At 35.3% G+C, this 20057-nt stretch overlaps 1 protein-coding gene across 3 annotated transcripts in view; it reads left to right on the top strand.

Moving 5' to 3' along the window:
* Positions 1 to 20057, top strand: part of ORC4 (origin recognition complex subunit 4) — a 104341-nt gene that overhangs the window by 49033 nt on the left and 35251 nt on the right. For all 3 annotated transcript variants that reach the window (XM_059927797.1, XM_059927795.1, XM_059927796.1), the window contains 3 exons: positions 10447 to 10520; positions 13240 to 13316; positions 13875 to 13965. In XM_059927797.1, coding sequence (XP_059783780.1) covers positions 10447 to 10520; positions 13240 to 13316; positions 13875 to 13965 — 242 coding nt within the window. The remainder of the gene's footprint in view (positions 1 to 10446; positions 10521 to 13239; positions 13317 to 13874; positions 13966 to 20057) is intronic.

Raw genomic sequence — 20057 nt, 5'->3', positions numbered from 1 at the left:
AAAATGCTTTGTTAAAAAAAAGTGTACTTTATCTTTTGTTAATCTTGGGACTTTTCTATTAAAAGAAATTAATTTCTTAACCAAATTAACTATATTTTAACCAATTTGAATTTCCATTGATGTGACACTACCATGATAATGTTATACTGCATGTATTTTACTTGAAGTATAAATCATTCTGTATTTATTTTATATAAATAATATTTATATAAATATATATTAGTATATATATAATTTTTCTTTCATGCTTGGCAGGTTTTTTTTGAAGGTTATGGCATGTAATTATTCAAAACTTTTAAATTTAGCTAAGCAGTTGATTTAAACTAACCTGGCTCCTTTTTAGCAGCTAGTTTACCTGTGGACATTCTCCACTGCCTAACATTCATTCACTTATCAAATATTTTCTTGAAAACCAACTATATGCCATTTTTGCACTACTTGATTTGGATACAACGGTAACATGATTTCTGAGTCTTTCTTTCAAGGAGCTGTGGTCCAGTGGAGCAAACATAAGTAAGCACAGAGTTAGTTACATCACTGTATGCTAATTAAGTTCTGTGAAAGAGGAAGATAGCACTTGAGGGACACATAACCCTCAAATTTTGCCCAAAGTAGGAGTGTACAGGGTTGTCACAGAAAGTATCCCGAAGGAAATAATATCTCAACTAAGGCCTGAGTTTGGAGTGAGTCAGGGTATAGAGAATTGTGGATTCTTCCAGGCATATTAAGAGAAGGAGCCGTGAGCTAAACTGGGAAACTAGTCATTTGGAACCTTCCTTTTAAATGATGTTAGGGAATTTGGAATTTAGAATTTTCAGGGTTGAGGATGTAATTGAAGGGTTTTTACATGAAAATGGGAGTAAGAGTTGGAGACAATAAAGAAACTGGCATGGATTTCCAGTCAAGAAATAATGGTGATCTAAACTAGGATGGAGGCAGCTAGTGACAGGAGTGGATCGGGTTCAATTGTTTTAGGCTATAGAATAGACCAATTGTCACTTGAAACTCTGAAACTGAAAATTAGGTTTATTCACTTTAGAAAACATAAGTTGAGAGGAGGATCTACTGGAAACCAATAATATAAAAAGTGTAGGTGCTAAAGAAATACTGTGAGGGTAAACCATTCTTTGGGATTATCCATTTCACTGCTCGTCTTAAGAATATAAATAAAATAGTAGTTTCTACCAAAATTTCTACAACTAAATAATTGTAGTCACCTATTGTATTTGATAACAACGTGACTTAGTCATGCATAGATGTTCAGCTACTTTTACACTTTATGTCTAGTCCTGCTATTTAGAATAGTAAGTAAAATCATGGTATCAAAAGCACAGTAGGAAGTGTCCCATGATCCATGGGTAAATTTGAGGAGAAATTCAATCAAACTTAATAATCTATTTGCAGATAAAGATTTAGTTATACCACTTATATTCACATTTTTGTCGTTAAGCACTTCAAAAAAAACTATAAAATTAGAGTTTAATTTTTTTTAACTTTTTTAAAAAAATATTTATTTAATTTTATTTATTTATGTATGGCTGTGTTGGGTCTTCGTTTCTGTGCGAGGGCTTTCTCTCTAGTTGCAGCAAGTGGGGGCCACTCTTCATTGCGGTGCGCGGACCTCTCATTATCGCGGCCTCTCCCGCTGCGGAGCACAGGCTCCAGACGCGCAGGCTCAGCAATTGTGGCTCACGGGCCTAGTTTCTCTGCGGCATGTGGGATCTTCCCAGACCAGGGCCCGAACCCGCGTCCTCTGCATTGGCATGCAGATTCTCAACCACTGCGCCACCAGGGGAGCCCTTTTTTAAACTTTTTATTTTGAAATTATTATAGACTCACAGAAGTTGCAAATATAGTTCATAGTGTCCCATAAACCCTTCACCCACATTCTCTTAAGGATGACGTCTTATAAAATGATACTGCATGTCAAAACCAGAAAACTGACATTGGTATAACACTGTTAACAAGACTACAGACCTTATTCAGTTCTCAGCAGTTTTTACTTGCACTCATTTTTGTGTGTCTGTATAATTATCTTTGATTTTATCCCATGTATAGATTTGTTTGAACACCACTGCAATAAAGATACCGAACTGTTCCATCATTACAAAGAAAATTCTTCATGTAACTCCTTTTTGTAGTCATACTCACCCCTAAGTTCTGTCTCCTCACAATCATGAATCTGTTCTTCATCTTCATAATAGTTTTATCATTCCAAGAATGTTTTTTAAATCGAATTGTACAATATGTAAATTTTTTGAGATCGGCCTTTTTTTTTTTTCTGTTCACTAAACATGATGCCCTTGAGAGCCATCCAAGTTATTTCACGTATCAGTAGTTAATCTCTCTTTTTTTTTTTCTCAGTTATAGTCCCCCTGTAGGTATGGATGTTTCAGTTTCTTTAACTCCATTGGCTCTTTGAAGGACATCTGTATTTTCAGTTTTTTGTCTATTACAAATAAAATTGTTGTGAAGATACACATTTACAGGTTTTCGTTTGAGGATAGATTTTCATTTCTTTGGTATAAATACCGAGTAGAATTGCCGTGTTACATGGTAAGTGTTTGTTTATAAGAAACTGCCAAAGCATAGGAGAGCTTAAAACGGGTTCAAGATGGTGGAGTAGAAGGACGTGCACTCACTCCCTTTTGCGAGAACACCAGAATCACAGCTAACTGCTGAACAATCGACAGGAAGACACTGGAACTCATCAAAAAAGATACCCTACATCCAAAGACAAAGAAGAAACAGCAATGAGATGGTAGGAAGGGCACAATCACAATAAAATCAAATCCCATAACCACTGGGTGGGTGACTCACAAACTGGAGAACAGTTTTACCAGAGAAGTCCACCCACTGGACTGAAGGTTCTGACTGCCACATCAGGCTTCCCAACCTGGGGGTCTGGCAATGGGAGGAGGAATTCCCAGAGAATCAGACTTTGAAGGCTAGCGGGATTTGATTGCAGGACTTTGACAGAACTGGGGGAAATAGAGACTCCACTCGTGGAGGGCACACACAAAGTACTGTGCACATCAGGATCCAGGGGGAAGGAGCAGTGACCCCATAGGACACTGAACCAGACCTACCTACTAGTGTTGGAGGGTCTCCTGAAGAGGCAGGGGGTGGCTGTGGCTCACCGTAGGGACAAGGACACTGGCAGCAGAAGTTCTGGGAAGTACTCCTTGGCATGTGCCCTCCTGGAGTCTACCATTAGCCCCACCAAAGAGCCGGGTAGGCTCCAGTGCTGGGTCACCTCAGGCCAAACAACCAACAGGGAGGGAACTCAGCCCCACCCATCAGCAAACAAGTGGATTAAAGTTTTACTGAGCTCTGCCCACCAGAGCAACAACCAGCTCTACCCACCACCAGTCCCTCCCATCAGGAAGCTTGCACAAGCCTCTTAGATAGCCACATCCATCAGAGGGCAGACAGCAGAAGCAAGAAGAACTACAGTCCTGCAGCTTGTGGAACAAAAACCACATTCACAGAAAGATAGACAAAATGAAAAGGCAGAGGATTATGTACCAGATGAAGGAACAAGATAAAACCCCAGAAAAACAACTAAATGAAGTGGAGGTAGGCAACCTTCCAGAAAAAGAGTTCAGAATAATGATAGTGAAGATGATCCAGGGCCTCTGAAAAAGAATGGAGGCAAAGATCAAAAAGATGCAAGAAATGTTTAACAAAGACCTAGAAGAATTAAAGAACAAACACCTAGAAGAATTAAAGAACAAACAGACATGAACAATACAATAACTGAAGTGAAAAATACAATAGAAGGAATCAATACTAGAATAACTGAGGCAGAAGAACGGATAAGTGACCTGGAAGGCAAAAAGGTGGAATTCACTGCCACGGAACAGAATAAAAAAAAAAGAATGAAAAGAAATGAAGACAGCCTAAGAGACCTCTGGAACAACATTAAATGCACCAACATTGGCATTATAGGGGTCCCAGAAGAGAGAGAGAAAGGACCTGAGAAATATTTGAGGAGATTACAGGCGAAAACTTCCCTAACATGGGAAAGGAAATAGTCAATCAAGTCCAGGAAGCACAGAGAGTCCCATATAGGATAAACCCAAGGAGAAACATGCCAAGACACATAGTAATCAAATTGACAAGAATTAAATACAAAAAAAATTATTAAAAGCAACAAGGGAAAAACAACAAATAACATACAAGGGAACTCCCATAAGGTTAACAGCTGATTTCTTAGCAGAAACTCTACAAGCCAGAAGGGGGTGGCACAGTATATTTAAAGTGATGAAAGGGAGGAACCTACAACCAAGATTACTCTAGCTGGCAAGGATCTCATTCAGATTCAACAGAGAAATCAAAAGCTTTACAGACAAGCAAAAGCTAAGAGAATTCAGCTCCAACAAACCAGCTCTACAGCAAATGCTAAATCAACATTTCTAAGTGGGAAACGAGAAGAAAAGGACCTACAAAAACAAACCCAAAACAATTAAGAAAATGGTAATAGGAACATACATATCGATAATTACCTTAAATGTGAATGGATTAAATGCTCCAACCAAAAGACACAGGCTTGCTGAATGGATACAAAAACAAGACCCATCTATATGCTGTCTACAAGAGACCCACTTCAGACCTAGGGACACATACAGACTGAAAGTGAGGGGATGGAAAAAGATACTCCATGCAAATGGAAATCAAAAGAAAGCTGGAGTAGCAATACTCATATCAGATAAAATAAACTTTAAAACAAAGATTGTAACAAGAGACAAGGGAGGACACTACGTAATGATCAAGGGATCAATCCAAGAAGAAGATATAACAATTATAAATATCTATGAACCCAACATAGGAGCACCTCAATACATAAGGCAAATGCTAACAGCTATAAAAGAGGAAATCGACAGTAACACAGTAATAGTGAGGGATTTTAACACCTCACTTACACCAGTGGACAGATCATCCAGACAGAAAATTAATAAGGAAACACAAGATTTAAATGACACAATAGATCAAATAGATTTAATTGATATTTATAGGACATTCCATCCAAAAACAGCAGATTACACTTTCTTCTCAATTGCACACAGAACATTCTCCAGGATAGACCACATCTTGGGTCACAAATGAAGCCTCAGTAAATTTAAGAAAATTGAAATCATAGCAAGCATCTTTTCTGACAACAATGCTATGAGATTAGAAATCAATTTCAGGGAAAAAATTGCAAAAAACACAAAACACAGGAGGCTAATCAATATGTTACTAAATAACCAAGAGATCGCTGAAGAAATCAAAGAGTAAATCAAAAAATACCTAGAGGCAAATGACAACGAAAACACAACGATCCAAAACCTGTGGGATGCAGCAAAAGCAGTTCTAAAAGGGCAGTTTATAGCAATACAGTCGTACCTCAAGTAACAAGAAGCATCTCAAACAATCTAACCTTACACCTTAAGGATACTAGAGAAAGAAGAACAAACCAAACCCAAAGTGAGTAGAAGGAAGGAAGTCATAAAGATCAGAGCAGAAAGAAAGTAGAAACAGAGAAAACAATAGCAAAGATCAATAAAACTAAAAGCTGGTTCTTTGAGAAGATAAACAAAATTGATAAACCTTATGCCAGACTCATCAAGAATCAATAAAATTAGAAATGAAGATCGAGAAGTAACAACTGACACTGCAGAGATACAAAGGATCATGAGAGGTTACTACAAGCAACTATATGCCTATAAAATGGACAACCTGGAAGAAATGGACAAATTCTTAGAAAATCACCACCTTTCAAGACTGAACCAGGAAGAAATAGAAAATATGAACAGACCAATCACAAGTAATGAAATTGAAACTATGATTAAAAATCTTGCAGCAAACAAAAGTCCAGGACCAGATGGTTTCACAGGTGAATTGTATTGAACATTTAGAGAAGAGCTAATACCCATCCTTCTCAAACTCTTCCAAAAAATGGCGGAGGAAGGAACACCCCCAAACTCATTCTGTGAGGCCACCATCACCCTGATACCAAAATCAAAGATACTACGAAAAACGAAAATTACAGACCAATATTACTGGTGTATATAGATGCAAAAATCCTCAACAAAATACTAGCAGACAAAATCCAACAACACATTAAAAGGATCATACACCATGGTCAAGAGGGATTTATCCTAGGGATTCAAGGATTCTTCAATATACACAAATCAGTGTGATACACCATATTAACAAATTGAAGAATAGAAACCATATGATCATCTCAATAGATGCAGTCAAAGCTTTTGACAAAATTCAACACCCATTTATGATTAAAAAATCTCCAGAACGTAGACACAGAGGGAACCAATCTCAATATAATAGAGGCCATATAAGACAAACCCACAGCAAGCATCATTCTCAATGGTGAAAAACAAAGCATTTCCTCTAAGCTCAGGAGCAAACAAGGATGTCCACTCTTGCCACTAGTATTCAGCATAGTTTTGGAAGTCCTAGCTATGGCAATCAGAGAAGAAACAAATAAAAGGAATCCAAATTGGAAAAGAAGAAGTAAAACTGTCACTGTTTGCAGATGACATGATACTATACATAGATAATCCTAAAGATGCTGCCAGAAAACTACTAGAACTAATCAATGAATTTGGTAAAGTTGCAGGATACAAAATTAATGCACAGAAATCTTTTACATTCCTATACACTAACAATGAAAGATCAGGTCAACTAATATACGACAAAGGAGGCAAGGATATACAATGGAGAAAAGACAATCTCTTCAGTAAATGATGCTGGAAAAACTAGACAGCTACATGTATAAGAATGAAATTAGAACACTCCCTGACACCATACACAAAAATAAACTCAAAATGGGTTGAAGACCTAAATGTAAGACTGGACACTATAAAATCTTCGAGGAAAACATAGGAAGAACACTCTTTGACGTAAATCACAGCAAGATCTTTTTTTATCCACCTCCTAGAGTAACGGAAATAAAAACAAAAATAAAAATAAACAAATGGGATCTAATGAAACTTAAAAGCTTTTGCACAACAAAGGAAACTATAAACAAGACGAAAGTACAACCCTCAGAATGGGAGAAAATATTTCCAAACAAATCAACGGACAAAGGATTAATCTCCAAATTACATAAACAGCTTATGCAGCTCAATATTAAAAAAAAACTACCCAATCAAAAAATGGGCAGAAGACCTAAATAGACATTTCTCCAAAGAAGACATACAGATGGCCAAGAGGCTTATGAAAAGCTGCTCAACATCACTAATTATTAGAGAAATGCAAATCAAAACTACAGTGAGGTATCACTTGAAACCGCTTAGAATGGGCATCATCAGAAAATCTATAAACCACAAATGCTGCAGAGGGTGTGGGGAAAAGGGAACCCTCTTGTACTGTTGGTGGGAATGTAAATTGATGCAGCCACTATGGAGGACAGGATGGAGGTTCCTTAAAAAACTAAAAATAGAACTACCATATGACCCAGCAATCCCATTACTGGGCATATACCCAGAGAAAACCATAATTCAAAAATACACATGCACCCCAGTGTTCATTGCAGCACTATTTACAGTAGCCAGGTCATGGAAGCAACCTAAATGCCCATAGACAGACAAATGGCTAAGGAAATTGTGGTACATATATGCAATGGAATATTACTCAGCCATAAAAAGGAACGAAATTGTGTCATTTGTAGAGATGTGGATGGACCTAGATACTGTCATACAGAGTGAAGTAAGTCAAAGAGAAAAACAAGTATTGTACATTAACGCATATATGTGGAATCTAGAAAAATGGTACAGATGAACTGGTTTGCAACGCAGAGGTGGAGACACGGATGTAGAGAATAAACGTATGGACACCAAGGGGTGAAAGCGGGGTGTGGGGTGGTTGTGGGATGAATTGGGAGATTGGGATTGACATGTATACACTAATATGTATAAAATAGATAGCTAATAATAACGTGCTGTATAAAAAAATTAAGTTAAATTTAAAAAAAAAAAACTGCCAAAAGGAAACTTTGCAGAATGACTATAAGATTTCACATTCTTACCAGTAGTTGTATGAGAGATGTGGATTCTCTGCATCCTCACCAGCATTTGCTGTTTTCACTTTTTAATTTTTGCTGTTCAAATACGTGTGTACATATACCTCGTTGTGGTTATAATTTGCATTTTCCTAATGACTAATGTGTTTCATGTGTTTATTTGGTATCCATATACCCTCTTTGGTTGAAGTGTCTGTTTATGACCTTTGCCTATTTTTCTAGATTTCTTTATTGTTGAGCTTTGAAGCTTCTCTGTATATAACTCCTTGGTCAGATGTGTGGTTTGCATCTATCATTCCAAAACTTGTCGTTTCATCTATAAAGTTAAAATTGTCTTTTAAAATATTCTTTGTAATAGAGTGGAGATTTGACTATTATTTGGAGGGGCTAGATGTATTAAAATCAATCTCGATTAAGACTCAATTTGCAGTAAAAATTTATGTGGGTTAGGAACTGAAGTAGTGTGTATGTGTATGTTTCTTTCATGAATGATCACCAAATGAAGAATATGCATGTTTTTAGTGGCTTACCTGAATTATATTTGATACAAGGAGGCAGATTAGACACCTACCCTGCAACCTCAGGCATTTTACTTAGCTCTTCTGAGCATGTTTTTTCAACCCATGAAATGGGGAGAAATATGTTTTAATTCCATTAATACTGTGAAATCGCTAATATAGCTCTAAAAAGATAAGGTATATTGTAAAAGCTCTCCTCCATTTTTTAAAAATTCACTTCTCCTTATTGTCTAGGGGACATTTGTTCCATTGTTTCCTGTGATTTCAGATTTTGGCTTGTAGACCTTCTTCACAGTCAAGAGTATCTTATACCAGAATGAGGATATCAGTTCATGTTGCTAAAATGGTTTTTTGCCCACACACAACTCTGATTTAAGGGGAAAATTTTAAATAGAATAAAATTAAAATAATTAATGTAAAGATTCTCAAGCAAGGTGCCTCGTACAGAGAAAAAGCTGCTAGAAGGGCTCTAAGGGCGGCTGAGAAAACCACTTTTCTCCTAAGAAAGAAGCTTCTTAAGGGACCAAGACATCAGTAGAGTACTCTGTTCTTGAGTTTCCAATTTGAGTGCCTGGAGCCAGAAGCCCTTTGGGGTTTAAGAAGGGAGGGACAGATTTGCTTGTTATCTATTTGTCAAAGCATTGCTCAACTGCTGTCCTGTTAGAAACAGCATTCCAAGGGTTGGCATCTGTCAGTATATGAAATTAATAAATATGAATATAAAATATGTCACAGAGGTTGATCTTTAAGTTATTGAAATTTGTACTTTTTAAAAACAGTTGACTAAATAGCAATTAGTTATATATAACCAAGTATATACACTTATAGCTATATATAATAGTTACATATAATCAAGTATACCTTGACTGGGTTTAAATCCTGACTCTGTGACTTACACACTGTTTGGCTTTGGTCAAGCTACTTAACCTTTCTGTGTCTTCTAATCTGAAAGCAGTATTAATGATCATATTTATACCATAGGGTTATTCTGAGGATTAAATGAGTTCATAAATGCAAAGCACTTGTAACAATTCCTGGCTAAGCTATTATTACCTGATTAGTAAATTAATTATATAGGAAATTGTTGATGAGAATATTAGATCTTTTAGCCAAAGGTGTTTATCTATGAGTATATTGCCCTCAAGGAAAATTTTACAGAACTTCTTTTTTTTCGTTAGTATATGTATTTTTCATTCCAGTTATCATTGCCAACTTTATTTTGGACATTATGCTAAAATGCTTGGAACATTTAAATATCCTCAATTTGGGGACACTGACAGTTAACCAAATTTTGTTTAGTATGATTTGATTATGAAAAAGAGAAGTACAGGCAGTTCTGTATGTTTACAGAAAAGACATTTTACCTAGTCTGTAATGACTGTTTATGACTGATGAGTGGAAGAAGAAAGCAAAAGCTTTCTGGAAGGGCTGATCCTGTGGGATGGATGTGGGGAGAAACATTGTATATAAAGGAAGTACATAGATTGTTTTTTGTTTTTGTTTTTGTCTTTGAAGGCAAGGAGGGGAAGCTGAATAGTAGATTGAAAAGAAAGGTAGGAGTAATTGTGTGTGAGAACCATCTAAATTGTGGAATGGAGTGTCAATTAAACCTGTACTTAGAGGAGCCGTTGAGATGGTTTTTTTCCTGTTTTTATTGAGAAACAATTTACATACATCACTGTATAATTTTAAGATGTTTAGCATGATGGTTTTATTTACATATGTTATGAAATGATTCCTACAATTAGGTTCAACTGAGAATTTTTAAAGTTTGAGAAATTTGAACATTTTTCATGTTTTAAAACTTGTTTATTTTGATTCTATAATAGTACATTCTTAAATAATCTCTATAAGTCAATAGTCTTTATATTCATGCTAAAAATTTTTTTTCTTTTTTTTAAGGATTTCAGTTTGTTGAAATGAGCAGTCGTAAATCAAAGAGTAACAACTTAATACAAGCAGAATACCTTTCACAGGTTAGTATATATTTTCATTACTCTGAAGGTCTGTTACCATGCAAAGGTGATAAGAGAAGTAGTCATCTTCTTAACTTGAATTCTCCCCTTAGCATGTATGAAGAACCACTCTTTTCATTCTCAAGGGGAGAGTATCTTTGCTACTTCCTAATTTCAACCTCTAAGTCTTTGGATAGATGGAATCCTAACTTTACTCTGTCTTCCTAAATGTGCTCTAGTTCAATTTAGTTTAATATTATCTTTAGAGTTTTGTACTTCTTTTGGTAAATTTATTCCTGAGTATTTTATTCCTTTTGGTGCTGTTGTAAACAGAATTGTTTTCTTAATTTTATGTTTTATTTATTGCCAAGTGTATCTAAATGAAATTGATTTTTCTATATTAATCTTGTATTTTGTAACCTTCCTGAACTCATTTATTTTAATATTTTTTTAGTTTATTCCTTAGGATTTTCTTTGTATAAGATCATGTCATCTGCAAATAGAGATAGTTTTACTTCTTTCTTCCCAATCTAGATGCCTTTCATTTCTTTTTCTTGTCTAATTGCCCTGACTAGAACCTTCAGTATAACACTGAATAAACGAACAAGAGCAGACAACCTTATTTTGTTTTCGATATTGGGGAAATGCGTTCAGTCTTTCACCATTGAGTATGATGTTAGCTGTAGGTTTTTTGTGTGTTCTTTATCAGGTTGAGGAAGTCCCCTTATATTCCTAGTATGTTGAGTGTTTTTATCATGAACATTTAATATTTTCTTAAGTGCATATGTATCTCTTTTGAGGAGTCTAGTAGGGAACATACATGATATTTCTACATTGGCATTTCTTTTTTAAAGATTTTTTTTGTTGTGGACCATTTTTAAAGTCTTTATTGAGTTTATTACAATATTGCTTCTGTTTTATGTTTTGGTTTTTTGGCCATGAGACATGTGGGATCTTAGCTCCCCAAACGGTGATCGAACCCGCACCCCCTACATTGTAAGGTGAAGTCTTAACCACTGAACTGCCAGGGAAGTCCCTACACTGGCATTTCTATTTATCTGGCTTGACCAGAACTACATTTCTTTTAAACAAAAACTAAATGTTATTGGCATTCCTTTGTGAGACCTTACCTTCCTTCTTTTAGCAGGAAAATGTTTAATTCTGTTTTTTAATTTAACTTTTACAGATCTTTGTAAAGTGAACAAATCTTCCATGTGTAGCTTAATTAATTTCTATACATGTATACACCTGTTTAGCTTTCATATCAGATCACTTTAGGATTTCTGAACCTCTGACTATTCACTACAACTTCACTTTACCTCTCACTTTATTTTATACATAGTTGTCTCTCTAATAGACTTCAATGAAGTTTAAAAAAAGAAAAGGACTGAGGGTTGTCTTTTGATTTCTAGTGATCTTTTCTAGGGGGCAGAATACACACTATGATTCATTGAATCTATATATGCCCCTTTAATTTTTTTACAGATATCAGCTATTACCTATATAATACCTATATTGTATTATAGATAACTGCCTTTTTTAATCTTCAAAACAGGCCTGCCAGAAAAGTGTTATTGTCTCTTTGGCACCAATCTTCCTATGATTTCCACTTCCTCTATAACTATAAGTATGGATTATTTTATCCCCAGTGAATAATTTGCTTTTCTCAGCCTCTGGTACATGTAAAGAGAACTCAGATTTATTTCTTTGGTACGTGAAGGATCAGTCCCATGCTGTCAGTCTGGGAGAAGCAAATAATCCTGGAGGCTTCTTGTTTCTGTTGATGGGGCTAAATGTGAAACAGCCTCCTAAGGTTTTTGTCACTGGAGGACCTTTGTATTAGCAACAAAGCAGAAAAGGAATGATTTTAATGATCCATCTTTTTAAAGATCGTGATAGATTGGTTTTTTTTGTTTTTGTTTTTTTTTTACAACTGAGCCTAAGCCCTTCGTTCTAAGGCAAACTCAAAATTTAGGTCTTCAGAAGAATTTTTTCTTAATTAATTCCAATGATTTCTTATTTTATGTCCTAGGTGAATATAATTTCTTCCATATAATTGAGCACATCCTTATATGCTGAGTTACTGCTTTTTTGCAGGTTGTTTCTTGAATGTGTCATTTCTTTCCAAATATATTCATTTCTTTCCAGTATATTTGCAGTGTTTTTTTAGGCATAGATCATGTTCTTTTAGTAGTATTGTGCTCTGCATCTAATAGGCCCTCCATAACTATATGGACTTTTAAATTTCTTTTGTTTCCTCGGAATCCTGACCTCTGTGACAGATAGCTATTGATAAGGCTTGAGCTAAACCAGTTTAGATGTGTTGGTCTCTAGAGACTGAGGTGTGGTTCATGAGCATTATTAAATTAGATTACATTATTAGATTCTCTCCTGTCTTTGTTCGTTGGCTGATATGTTATGCAAAGTGAGGTATTCGTTCATTCACATGGATTAAAACAGCCCTCAAATTGCTGATGTAGCCTAAAGAACTAATTCTTTCGCTTGTTGAAAGCTTCATAACTAAGTTCTCATCCTTTCTCTGGGACTTGAGATAGGTAAAAAGAATTGTTAATTTTACAACTTAGGAAAATGCCAGACGTCATGATGTGATAAGTTATTTAGGGAGGGTTGAATTGATTCGTTAATACCTAATTCTGACTGCTATAAATATATATTCTTGTTCTTTTTTGATTGCATATGTAATATTTTCATTTATATTTATTCACTTTATTTTTATCAGGTACAAAGAATTTTACGTGAAAGATTTTGTCATCAGAGTCCACATAGTAACCTATTTGGAGTACAAGTACAATATAAGTAAGTTTAGCTATCTGCTTGTCTGTTATGAAACTACTTACAGATGCCTTTAGGTTTTGCACAAATTGTCATACACAGATTTTATTAATCACGGCTAACAGACATTTTATAGAGGTAAAGATTTTGCTTTGTATATAAAAAAATGACTGTTGTGAAGCAAGAGCAGATATCAATATTTCCATAGTGAAAAAAACCTTTTAACTTTCAATCTTGTATCATTTCTATAATCTGGTATTATGGAGAGAATTCTGAGCTTGCACCTAATACTCAGCAGCCAGCTGTGGAGTGAAAGGTCCTAAGAGTTGCCACTGTTGTCCCTTGTCCCATACCATCATAAAGACCAAGGTACTTCAGTCTTACTTGGTTTCTTCTTGAGGTTTCCAGAGAATCAGTATTTGTGTTCTTCTCTGTAGGACTATTTAGAGCATAAGTCAAGTGCCCAGAAGAAGAGAAAAAAGGAATGTCTGTTTTTTGTTCAAATTCAGCTTTTAAAAAGTATTACCTAGCAAATTATTTCAGCTTTCCTTTTTAAATTTTGGCCTATTTATATCATTTCAGACACCTAATTGAGCTGCTAAAAAGAACTGCTATTCATGGAGAAAGTAATTCTGTTCTCATTATTGGACCCCGAGGATCAGGAAAGACCATGGTAAAAGCTGTTGATTTCTGATGTTCCTTTGCTTTGTAGGCGTGTGATGATTCTTAGGGACAACACTGGAAATGTTTTTCATTGTTTTCATCATTGTGTTACTAACATTTTGCTTTTTTTTTTTTAATTTAAGTCACAGAAGACATGCAAAGTCTGTATAATGTTAGAGTGGTATATTTGAGTTGAACAATCTTTTTTACCTTTTTCTCCCTCACAGTAACAAATTTTCAAATAATGTTTGTTCCATCATGGTCTTTTATCCTTGAATTTGTGATTGCCAATGGACAAAGCAAACTAGCAGCTATTGAGCCTGTACCTTGTGTCTTTTGTTTATGTTCTGTCATTTATTCTTTACATTAACGATGCAAGGTAGGTTTGGTATTGTCTCTATTTGTAGATTAGGTAACTATCATACCATGCATTCTTTTTTTTCCTTTTATTGTTTAACCCTAAATCAGGCAGTTTTTTTTATATGTACACTCACATCTTCTAGAATTCTCTTCTACTTTCCCTCTTTACTATATTTGCTTAGTCACCTTCAAAAGATACTGTTGCTTTTTTCCCTCAGTTTCTCTTTTCACATTCTTTATTCATTATATAAGACAAATTATGGCTGTTATATTGCAAGTATTACTATTTAATTATAAAATCTGTTTTCTGCTGTGTTCCATGCAATAAATTTAGATTTCTCACTAATATGCTTTTTATATTATGTGTATAAGTAAAATTGTGTATTTTTTTATGTATTATTTTATATTAAGTAAAAGTATGTAAAATAGAAATAAAATTACATTTTTATTTTTTAAGCAGTATGTTTTCACTGTACATTATGTAAGATGAGGAAATTAGGACTTTAGGATTTTACTGTTATCACCCATTTCCAGTATTGTTTGAAGTACATCAGTTGGGAATTTAGATCTAGATAATTTCTTTTCTTTTTTAATCTTTTAAGAGTTTTTCATTTATTATAATCACATTTACAGTAGTATTTATTTTTGACTCTTTAATTTAGTTCAGTCCTTGTATATAACCACTGTTTCTTTATTCTTGGTTTTTTATTACGATTTTCCTTTTTGTGTTTGACTTCAGTGCTATTTGGGGTAGTTTTTACAAGAGACCCATGTGACTAATATGCTTTGGAATTATTAGACTATTTAAAATTATTAACAATAATTCTATTAACAGTAGAAAAACTGAGCAAAGATATGCACAGAAAGATCATAGGAAATTAAATACAAAGCAATCTTAAACTTACAAACATGTTCAGTTTCACTCATAATTTAGTAAATTAAATAAAAACTATAGTAATTTTCTCTATCAGGTTGACAGAAAGATCTGTAAGATTGATAACATACTGATGTTTTTGCTAGCGGTATAAGTTAGAATTAGACAAAATCTAACCACACTACAAATGTGTATACACTTTGACTCAGCAACATTTCTAGGAATTTACCATTGTGAAATGATACGTGTACAGTTACTTATTTCAGCACTGTTTGTTAATAGTGAAAGATGAGAAACAATGTAAATGCCCATCAACAGAATACTGGTTAACAAATCATGGTACATCCATCCATATAATGGACTATGATACAGCAGTAAAAAAGAATAAGGAAATATTTGTAGACAGTCCATAAAGAAAAGGAAGAGAAAAAAAAGCTCATATTTCTGTTGGTTCGTCTGTGAACCAAAAATTCCCTGAAATACATTTTTTTTTTCCATTTTTTTTTTTAACATCTTTATTGAAGTATAATTGCTTTACAATGGTGTGTTAGTTTCTGCTTTATAACAAAGTGAATCAGTTATACATATACATATGTTCCCATATCTCTTCCCTCTTGCATCTCCCTCCCTCCCACCCTCCCTATCCCACCCCTCTAGGTGGTCACAAAGCACCGAGCTGATCTCCCTGTGCTATGCGGCTGCTTCCCACTAGCTATCTATTTTACATTTGGTAGTGTATATATATCCATGACACTCTCTCACCCTGTCATATCTCACCCCTCCCCCTCCCCATATCCTCAAGTCCATTCTTTAGTAGGTCTGTGTCTTTATTCCCATCTTGCCACTAGGTTCTTCCTGACCTTTTTGTTTGTTTTTTCCGTAGATTCCATATATATGTGTTAGCATACTGTATTTGTTTTTCTCTTTCTGACTTACTTCACTCTGTATGACAGACTCTAACTCCATCCACCTCATTACAGATACCTCCATTTCATTTCTTTTTATGGCTGAGTAATATTCCATTGTATATATGTGCCACATCTTCTTTATCCATTCATCCGATGATGGACACTTTGGTTGCTTCCATGTCCTGGCTATTGTAAATAGAGCTGCAATGAACATTTTGGTACATGACTCTTTTTGAATTATGGTTTTCTCAGGGTATATGCCCAGTAGTGGGATTGCTGGGTCGTATGGTAGTTCTATTTTTAGTTTTTTAAGGAACCTCCATACTGTTCTCCATAGTGTCTGTACCAATTTACATTCCCACCAACAGTGTAGGAGAGTTCCCTTTTCTCCACACCCTCTCCAGCATTTATTGTTTGTAGATTTTTTGATGATGGCCATTCTGACCAGTGTGAGGTGATACCTCATTGTAGTTTTGATTTGCATTTCTCTAATAATTAGTGATGTTGAGCATCTTGTCGTGTGCATTTTTTTTTAATTTATTTAATTTATTTATTTTTGACTGCGTTGGGTCTTCGTTGCTGCCCATGGGCTTTTCTCTAGTTGCGGCGAGCGGGGGCTGCCCCTCGCTGCCGTGCGCCGGCTTCTTATTGCAGTGGCTTCTCTTGTTGCGGAGCATGGGCTCTAGTCACCCGGGCTTCAGTAGTTGTGGCACGTGGGCTCAGCAGTTGTGGCTCACGGGCTCTAGAGCGCAGGCTCAGTAGTTGTGGCACACGGGCTTAGCCGCTCCATGGCATGTGGGATCTTCCCGGACCAGGTCTCAAACCCATGTCCCCTGCATTGACAGGCAGATTCCCAACCACTGCGCCACCAGGGAAGTCCCCATTTTTTTTATATATATAAATTTATTTTTATTTTTGGCTGCGTTGGGTCTTCATTGCTGCGCAGGGGCTTTCTGTGGTTGTGGCGAGCGGGGGCTACTCTTTGTTGCGGTGCATGGGCTTCTCATTGCGGTGACTTCTCTCATTGCGGAGCACGGACTCTAGGCACATGGGCTTCAGTAGTTGTGGCTTGCGGGCTCTAGAGCACAGGCTCAGTAGTTGTGGTGCACAGGCTTAGTTGCTCCGCGGCATGTGGGATCTTCCTGGACCAGGGCTAGAACCTGTGTCCCATGCGTTGGCAGAAGGATTCTTTACCACTGCACCACCAGGGAAGTCCTTTCATGTGCTTTTTGGCCATCCATGTGCTTCCCTAAGATATTAAACACTAATATAGTGAGTTATTTCTTGAGGGGGGGATATGGGAACAGAGGTAGGAATCTTTTCACTGCATATCTTTTTATACTTTTTGAGGGGTAAACTATATGACCATACAATCTATTTTAAAAACTAAAGAATGGAAAGTTGGTTGAAGGCAAGGGTAAAAACCCCAACAACCTGCTTAACAGAACAAATCACTAAAGTCATTCAGACCACAGAAATACAAAAGAGAAATGAAGTTTAGTAATATGGGGAAATGTAAAAAAATATTTTAAATACATCAAAAATTATTTTGCACATTACTTACAACATGGCTGGGATTGAACTCTTGGGTCACAGTTTTTTCTCCTTTGGAATTACATAGATTTTATTCAATTTGTATTCTGTGGGAAAACTCCAAGGGTAGGCTTTTCTTTTTTCCTTTATAAACTGGATAGTTTAGATTATGCAGTCATAACAACCCTAAATTTCAGTGTCTTGACACAAAAGAAGTGTATTGTTTACTTTTGCTCTATGCGTAGTGTGGATCAGCAAGGGGGCACTGTTCTCTGTAGTCACTCAAAGGAAGTGGTGGATGTTATGTCAGCATTCCTCCACAAACACCCCAGTGGAGGAAAGGGAGCATGATGAATCATGGACACTCTTAAAGTTCCTATCCAGAGGTGATACAGAACACATCTCACAGTTCACTGAACAGAGTGAGTCACATGGTTACACCTAATTTCAAGAGAGCAAGGAAGTACATTTTTCCTAGGTGCCTAGAAAGGGAGGTTAAGCAGAAGTATGGTGAACATCACTGATGACCACCACAGCTAACGTGTTTTGAGTTTGTTTGTGATTTTTCCTTGTCTGGATGCTTTTAGAATTTCTCTATCTTAGCAGTGTGAACATTTCATAGGCTATTTCCAAGTGTGGGTCATAAAAACTGAAGCTCTGCAAACCCTCTTAATGTGAATTTAAGTCTTTCTTTAGTAAAGGATAGTTTTCCTTTCTTTCCAGTTTTCATTATTTTATTGTCTTTGGAAAACACATTATCCTATGTATTTTTGAAGAACATTTTTACATAATACTTTAGTTCTTCAAGGAGCTCCATAGTGATACTCTTGTATCATCAGTAAAGGAGAAAATGAGAATTAGGAAATCAGTACATTAGACCTGTTATTCTGTCGTACACTGTGCATCTTGAAACAAAATAACAATACAACAGAGAAGTTGAATCTCAGTGATTTATACATCAAAGTGTCAAGCCTAAAAATATAACTTGAACAGCTAATGACTGAATTTATTCTGAACTTTCATCTTGGAAGTTTGTCCCTAAAGGCATGGAGAAAGTTCAGAAAAAAAGTAAACAGAGCTAGTAAATGCTTACGAAGATGTATAAGTAAATACAAATTAAAGCTATACTCCATTTCATTAGTAAATTGGCTAAAATAGATACATTTTTTACAGAAAAAGTAAGCAGATAGTACAGAGTTCCCATATAATCTCCACATACATACATGCACACACGTGCACACAGTTTCCCCTATCATTAATATCTTGCCTTAGTGTGGTACATTTGTTAAAATTAATGAAAGTGATATTGAAACATCATTACTAACTAAAATCCATTGTCTACATTAAGGGTCAGTCTTTGAATTCTAAAGTCTATGGGTACAACACACTGTTCTGGTGTTTTGACGTCATTTATCTGATGTGAGTTAACTGGAATATGGAAGAACCCATACCTGGTATTCCATTTTGGTACAATTTAATTTATTCCTACTGCACTCCAATATTGAGAGGTCAAAAAGATAAGGAGTATTGTTTAACTCGTGCCACTTTTGTGATTTGTTGTGTGTGTGGGAGTATCCTGAGATATAAAATAAGTTATTCTTAGATAAGAATTTTATTATGTAATATAATTAGTATAATTATATATATCATAGCATTAGTACAGTCATGTGTTAGTAATATTATTAGTATAATCATGTAAATTTGAACTTAAAAAATAAGATTACAGTATATTTAAAACACTATCCTTGGCCAAACTATCCAAAATACAAAAATTCAGAATCTACAGTTAAGCGATAAAGGTAACAGATATTGTGGTTTGTTGTATTTCAAACATTTATTTTAAAAATAGATATGGTTCCAAATGACAGATTGGACCCTGGAAAATACTCTTCTATATAGAGATAACTGTAGACAAAGAAACTTGCTAGATGGTTAAGTAGGATGTTTCTTCTAGTTGATATTTCTTCTAGTTGCATATTGTTGAATCTTGTGTTCCTTAAAGTATTTGGGAATAGTAATAGTAGGTAAGCATAAAAATCTCTGGATGTTGGCAGTTCTAAGCAAACTGTGCTAGTATGTTTATAAAATTAATTTTTAGCTACAAAGAATGTGGAAATGGGGTAGCCAAATTGGTTATGCTGGTTAGTGTAACATAACCAACTAAGTTTTTTTAGTACATAATATAGTTTAAAATATTTGAAAAGATGACATTGTTTCCTTGAAAAAAAACTGGCATTATGTGATTGGTAACCTAGCCAATTAACACAGTAAATTTTAGCAATATCCAGAGTGGAACTAAAATTATTATTTGAAGACATACTTGCTAATATCATTTCAGACGGTCACACCTCATAAAAAAATTGTGAGCTAATTCAAGCAAATCATAGCAACCTGGTGTTAAAGTAGATTCAGTGGAAAGAGGCTATA

Source organism: Balaenoptera ricei, chromosome 7, assembly GCF_028023285.1.
Source record: "Balaenoptera ricei isolate mBalRic1 chromosome 7, mBalRic1.hap2, whole genome shotgun sequence".
Taxonomy (NCBI): domain Eukaryota; kingdom Metazoa; phylum Chordata; class Mammalia; order Artiodactyla; family Balaenopteridae; genus Balaenoptera; species Balaenoptera ricei.
Note: the sequence above shows the minus strand (reverse complement) of the source record. Positions and strands in the feature narration are given on the sequence as shown.